This window comes from Diadema antillarum, unplaced genomic scaffold, assembly GCF_040938485.1.
Source record: "Diadema antillarum isolate AM-2024a unplaced genomic scaffold, OU_Dant_1.0 scf00000112, whole genome shotgun sequence".
Classification (NCBI taxonomy): Eukaryota; Metazoa; Echinodermata; class Echinoidea; order Diadematoida; family Diadematidae; genus Diadema; species Diadema antillarum.
Genome location: NW_027271001.1, coordinates 446,437 through 454,025, shown reverse-complemented (window position 1 = coordinate 454,025; position 7,589 = coordinate 446,437). Strand labels below are relative to the sequence as shown.

At 35.5% G+C, this 7,589-nt stretch overlaps 1 protein-coding gene across 1 annotated transcript; it reads right to left on the bottom strand.

Annotated features, from left to right (window-relative positions):
• Window positions 1–1,524: 1,524 nt before the first annotated feature.
• LOC139719609 (uncharacterized) lies at window positions 1,525–6,714 on the bottom strand. The gene is made up of 6 exons (XM_071631017.1): window positions 6,411–6,714; window positions 5,892–5,969; window positions 4,523–4,654; window positions 3,882–3,934; window positions 2,847–2,913; window positions 1,525–1,618 (listed from the first exon to the last, which is right to left on the bottom strand). The coding sequence occupies exons 1-5, from the start codon at window positions 6,697–6,699 to the stop codon at window positions 2,854–2,856; spliced, it is 612 nt and encodes a 203-aa protein (XP_071487118.1). The 5' UTR covers window positions 6,700–6,714; the 3' UTR covers window positions 1,525–1,618; window positions 2,847–2,853.
• Window positions 6,715–7,589: the final 875 nt, after the last annotated feature.

Genomic DNA, 7,589 nt, shown 5'->3' with positions numbered 1-7,589 from the left:
TATTGTTTTCTCATTATCTTACATGATATCATCTTATCATTTTCTTCGTATGTAATGTGGCCCAGTTGATATCGGGTTATATGTGTTTGGTATATTAAAGAAGAAATCCACCCCAAAATAAATAAACTTCAAAAGCAAGAGAAGTGATATTCCCTACAGAATTATACAAAAATGACAAAAATCGGATAAGTAATAAGGAAGATATGACATTTCGAAATTTCATATTTTATTCGGAAAGCATTTCTCGACAAGTCCTTATGAATATTCAAATGAGCGAGTTGATGACGTCATACCTCACAATATTTCATGTACATGTATGTTATAGAGATGAAAATTGGACAAAAAATAGTTTTAGCTAAGACAAGTAATAGCATATTCCCATACCAAGATATATCAGAGTTATTTTGTTCTTCTTTTTTATTTTGGATGGTTTTAAGACAAGTTTGCCTACAGCTGATATATAAGATTTTTACGTACATAAAATGTATAAGAAATTGTGAGAGCATGACATCGTCAACTTGCTGATTGGGTTATTCATTAGGCCTGGTCAAAAAAAAATCTAAAAATTTCAAAATGTAATATCTACCTCATTTCTTATCCGGATTTTGTCACTTTGTGTATCGTTCTGTCGAGAATATTTGTGTCTTTATTTTGAAGTTGAGTTTTGGAGAAGATTTCCTCTTTAGGCATCTCATTTCATAGACACATAAATCTCTGTTTACGTCTACTTCAAATCAAAACTACCCATTTAGTTAATACACCTTCCCTATAACCGTGTTTACTTGAATATTAAACTACATTCACTACATAATTTCCAAGTCATGTTGTGTTAAAGTGGAAAATAGATTATGTATAGACGTACTTGTAATATTGTGGGGAAAAAAGTTCAGAATCCGGATAAATATGTGATATATTAATTGTAGTATATTATAATTTGACACTGCGAAGGACATTATATTACATATATAACATATACATGTATATATAATTATATACAAACTTTATATTTGTTCGTAGGTCTCGTATGTGTTCTTTATAAGTTCTAAAAGGGCAATCACGCACACACACACACACACACACATTTATATATACACATATATATATAAATATATATATATATATATATATATATATATATACACAAATTAATATGGTATAAATAACAAAATAACTTAACATTATTTTGTTCGTAGGTCGTTTAAATGTGTTCTCAATACATTCTACTACAAGGGCACATTCATATGCACACACACACACACATACACACACACACACACACACACATATATATATATATATAGACTGCGAGAAGGGGTCTCGACCATATATATATATATATATATATATATATCCAAACACATAATTACAACCTACATGACCACTCTTATCTGTTCTACATGTACTAAAATTGTGTTTTCAATGTCTATTTCCAATTTCCAAGCCAAAATAAGAACAATGTATAAATACTCAGGTAATTAAAGTAATTAACATGTTTTATTCATGCTTTTCAAACGTTATCAAACATTTTCAAACGTTATCAAACATTTTCAAAGATCTTGATGCAGGCTTCTGGCTCCAAGACAGTCTCTCTGTTCCAGACACTATCGGACCATGTTCCCTGAAGAAGAGAAAAAATAAAAATTAATGCTGATTAATATTCAGTGCCTTCTTTAGATATTCCACTTCTACAGACCAGCCCTTCCCTCACCTCTCCCCCTCCCCCCGCAACACACACACACATAAATAGGATTATGGTAATATCATCATCATTTGTTCAATCCTATATGTCTTCCATTACTGTAATACATGTACATCACAAGGATCAACAAGTTTAAAGGTCAAAAACATACTTGTATGATCCCTTTCCTTTTTCATGTCTCCCTAATACTTTGAATGCACCAAGGAATGTGTTGATTTATCAACACACTTGAACTCCCCAGGCATATGTTCAAGGAAAAGAAATTATTGCGAGAGCTTTCTAGAGACATTGTATTACGATGTTTTCCAGTTGAGCCATCATTATCTAAAGATTGTTCCAACTTGTAATTATAGATCATTAAACACACAATCTATGACATCTTGAAATGCACACCTATTACCGACGTTATGTCAGTTGCGATATTTATGGAATAACGAGAAACGTGTAGCAGGTGATGTATTTCCCAGAAACATCAATATCCTAACAAGTTTGTGTTTGGAGCAGCTATATTAGCATCATCACCGTCCCATATTTACAACTCAGATCAATAATTCTGCAATTAAATCCCTCCCGAGTATCATTCTCCTTTTGCCAACACCATGGTCACTGTATTTTCAGATTCATTATGTGTAGTACATATACAGTACACGCATGAATTCTCTATACCTGACACGGGATGGTACGCTGGGCCTACAAAATACCAATGTTTAGCGTTTAGGGAAACTATACGCACGTACACACTGCAACATGAACTTCGAACGTGCACGTCAAACTATAGGTAGATGTGTCATGTTTGTCACAGACGGTGATCCTTTTGTTGACACTGCGCGCTTGTTTAAACTCAACACAAACAAAATTGATTTCAATCCCCATACTGTGGGATTCCCCATTTTGCGTTAATGTCAGCTTTATCGTTTTTGTCTGATATTTAATATAGGCTTATTATATTCATCCGTTTATACTGTATACACGGATTTGCAGAATAACAGCCACTGGCTGAGCAAGTTTCATATTTCATCGTGTCGAAATAAAGTGAAATGAAATGACACTGTGGTAGTATCAGCATTACAGTGGAATTTCGGTGAAGCTGCGCGTATATCTAATCATCATTCGAATATGCTCAGCAGCTTACTTTTATTTAACTTACCTTTAGTTTAGACCATGATGGCATTCTCATTAGAAATGTCATGTTCATTCTGCGAAGTTCGGGTCATCTACAATCAATGAGAAAAATAACATACACGGACATAAAATACGTGCAGAATGGTACAATATACCTCTTCATAATGTACTATTACCAGATTACAGACACCTTAAAAATGCACGGATTGTTCAGAATTTTATGCGTATGTATATATATATAAGCAGTGATATCTTCTGTAATATTACTTCTCACTGTGACCATCTCAACTGCAGATAATCTTTTTTTGTTAATTTTTGTAGATACTGCTGAATTTTATTTCGGTATTAACAATTGTTGGAGTTTTCTTGTCTTTTTGTAACCTCTTTCTACAAATACTGCAAGGGAATATTTTCGTGCTTCCTATGCTCATGATCTTATGATTATAATTTTTTTTTGCCATTGTTATGGTATACATTGACATATTATACGCTTGTATTATGTGAGAGAGTGAGTGGATCTATGTGTGCTCATTACTGTGTGTGCTAAATTGCGCGTTGTTATTACTGCCATTGAAAAGTGTGACATGTATTTTATGTCGGCATTCATGCCGCCATGTTTTTTTTTTTTTCATGTTAGGTTCAGATTCTTTTTTTTCTTTGTCTTTCTCTGCAGTCTTCTCGTTGAAGGATCTGCAAAAACAAATCTGAATATATGAGTTTTGTTCTGTTAACAATTGTTATTTTGATTACTGCAGCTGATTTGGATTTTTATACTGATGACAATTCTTTGTAATGATTGAGTTTTTGTTTGTATTTTTATGTTTGATCTTAGGACATCGATGAAAAACAGCTCATGCTGATCAAGCAATCCTGAATAGTTATCTTTTCATAAATTTAAAACAAACAAACAAACACTCCACCGGAAGACGTCATTTAAAAAGCAGGAAATGGTCTGGAAATATTTTGTTTTTCTTTCGTATCGACTTGTCTACATGAAGTGAAACCAATATTCCACTTTCAAAACAAGCACGTAGCAAGGCAGGTGAAATCAAATACCTACCTCCAAAGGTTGGAAGGCAGCCGATGCCGAACTTCCGCCCCTCTCTCCGTGCACTGTTTTCCACAAATTGAAAGAGGCAAGAGATAATAAAATAAAATTGGAAGAGCCATCAATATGTGATTTTTTTTTTCAGTGGTATAGCTGTGACATTAACTTTATCAGCTCTAAGATACTGCGGTGGACAAATCAGATATTTGCGGTGCATTCAAATGTAAGACAATGCCTGCATTCAAATGTAAGACAATGCCTTAAATTTTGCTTTTTTATGTCAGGTTGTGAATTTAAATATCATAACTTTGTGTGGGATTAACAGTTTATAGGTTTGTAAAACAAAACTCACCCACACACATATATGTATATGTAATATATTATTATCTCACAACCTTCTTCATTAATATCATTACATGATATCAAACCATGCAGATAAAATGCCGATCTGGCAAGACCCCTCTCTTTTAATATCGTAACAGACTATCGAATAAACAAAATAAAGCTAAGTAAATTACATGGGATGCAACTCTAGAACCACAGCATTCAGATATCTTTGAAACCTCTTTGAAAAAAGAACAATCTCTGATAAAATAAAAGAACAGAATTATCATTATCTATATCTCTCTGAATGAGTTGATTAAATACAGTACCTGTCTTGTTACGGCATTTACAATACAGAACCCCAGCTATCACACCGCAAATGCAGATTACAGGCAATCCCACTGCAAGTATGAGCTCCAACAGTCCTATCTTGGGTGGTTCATCTCCGTCGTCAGGTATTTCTGTACCAAGAAATCGGGGAATCAAAAAAAAAAACCGTATACATGTGCACTGTATTCATGGTGGAAGTGATGGCGACTGTGGCACTGGATCCTATGGTTTTACACAATTTGTTATCCCTCGTTTTCTTCAGATTCTGTTTTTGTTCTTTTTTTATTTATCTTTTATTGAGGATCCACAGCAAGGACAAGTAGGTCATCTTCATCAAGCAGGACGATTAGCTCGATATTCCCTAAACCTATGATAGTACAGATAAGTAAATTTAGTTATTCTTATTTCTTTTAAGATGATTTTTAACAATTATTTATACATCTCACTCTTTCATGTGTAAACATACTCTAAAGAGGATTCAAATTGGACATGGTTACGGGATTATAGTTTAGTTAAAAAACAAAGGCATAAGGGGTGGATTGTCATGTTTGTTTCAGATTTTCCTATTTGGAAAAATCAATAGGACTGTCGCACTGAAGCTATTGAATACACTGATCAGATTTGTCCTGTTGGAAAGAGCACAGGGTCCTATAATGTATTTATAAAGTGTTCACAGTGTGAAGATAATTTCACACTATGGCATGATTTTTCAAAGAGAGTTAAAAATGACAAACGATGTTATATTTAAGCTGTGCATGATAATTCACAATGTGCTCACAACGTTAAAACGAATTTACAAGGAAAACAAAACCCAAAGAGCAATTCCACACAAAAAAAGAAATCATTTTCTATGAAAATTACACATTTAATCAACTTGTTACTAACATAATAAAGGGTACGGTAATATAATTCCTCCTGCTTTCTGAAAGAGGTTAGCCAAGTGCTCTTTCATGAAGTTGAAGTAGGCCTATGTTGAATTTTCTGTATACTCTTTATTGTTGTCCACACTATGATGTCATAAACTGAAGTAGTCTCCTTATCCTGTCATTACAACACAAAAACTTTAAGATTTCATAACTTTTGCATTAATTGTCCGATTTCCTCAAACTTTCACTGATGTGTTCTAATAATGTTGCTGCTTTCACTCAATCCACATTGCTCTTTGAGTTTTGGTTTCTTTTAACAGTGTGAAGAGATGGCAATGCAGGGTGTATTCGTAATCTTCATTTTAGTTGAATACATCCACAAAGTTCACTGTAAGTTCGTAACTTCCAATAAAGGTACATCTATTAATTTCAGAGTAGTTGATGTATTGTGGTACAATCATAACGTTTGATGAGAATAATCTGCACGTTATTTGTAACTTGCCTCTAGCATTGGTAGAGACGGCAGTCGAGACGATTGATGCCTGCGTTATGGCTTCCTGTTTGGAAGTGGTAGGTACCGCTACAGAAAAATGAAATTATTGAAGGCACAAATTAGTTCGAAATAATGCAATCCGTATGATGCATTGTTTCGTCATGCATTTCATGCTTACTTCGTCATCACATCTAGATAACTTGACATTATCAAAACATTTTGGTTTCGAAGGAGTCACATTATTTTCCTTTAAAGAAACTGGAACATCACATTGCTGATGTAAGTAGCAATTGTAGAGCATAAACTATATTTTTCCCCGGTAGTCGACTAACATAATACATATTTGTATCAATAAGATCTAAAATTTAAAAGTGTTCTCAGATGTTTTGTTAAGAAAAGATATTTATCACGATGATAACATGGTTTCGTTTTCTCAGATTCTACGACTACTCCTTTTCTTTCTAAACTACAGCGGTGAAAAAATAATTATATAACCAAACATAACGACAAATCATGTTGTTTCCTTACCGTATACTTTCAACTCGGACATGGAGATCTCATTTTCACGACGCGATGTGAAAACGGTTGTCCTCACATACACTCCTACGTCCTTTTCCGATACATTGAAAATTCGGAGACAGTCACCTTTCTCCGAGAGGCCATACTTGAAAGGTGCTGTACTCGACGGGCCAGAAGATGGTGAAAAATATGCGAGTGTAGGGCCTCCTTCAGACGTAATAATTCTATACCATTTTTTAACGACCACATTATCTGGCGTATGTGTTTTCAAACACATTGTTGCCTCCTCCCCCATCATGACATACGTAATGTTCGGAGCAAGCGAGAAGATTAATGTATAATCACTTACTAAAAGGATGGCAAGGGTCTTAAGGAGATTCATAATATATACGGTCAATCAGCAAGGAGTCGACCACCTACTCAGTATCGGCGATTTCTCCTGTTCGGAATAAGTCCACGCAGCGAATGAACTGACTTGTCAACTGCACAGCCAGCTGTATTATGATTGCGGACCGGGACTGAAGGTGGTGGTACGGTAATGGCAGGATCATACATCGAATGAGAACCGCGCTCTCAAAATGAATTGACTACGTCATTACCAGCCAATCACAAATGATTTTAGCTATATACCGGTCCCGGAAGAACAGGTGGAAAAAAACCCACAAAACAAATCTCGAATGTTCAGGGCATAGCATGGCAGAGCGGTACAGTCGCGATGAAAATGAGTGAACTCGAACATAAATATTCATTAAAGCCCAGCTCACACCTTTGCGGTTTTAGCTGCGTATAGCCGCGTCAGTCGAACGCAGCCTTAAAGCAGCCTAACGCAGCACTCCGCGGCAAAATATTTTGTAGCAGTCACATTGTTGCGTTGTAGCTCGTATTTTTTGTACAAAATGATTGCCTACGGTTGCCTTAGGTTGCTTTTCACCTCGCTCCAGCTCGCTTTTGCTCGTAACAGTACGATTCAGTACGAAGATTGCTCGCCCCGTTGCGCTTGTACCTCGTTCGCCACTCGTTCGTTGCTCGCTGGCATCTCGCACTAGCTCGTAAGCAGCTCGCATGAACTCGCTTCTCCTCGTTTCACTGCTTATTCACTCGACTGTTGCTCGTTCCGGCTCGATTCGCTGCGTATTAGTTCGCCCTACTGCGTATAAGCTCGAAGAGAGTTGCACTGGTATATAATTT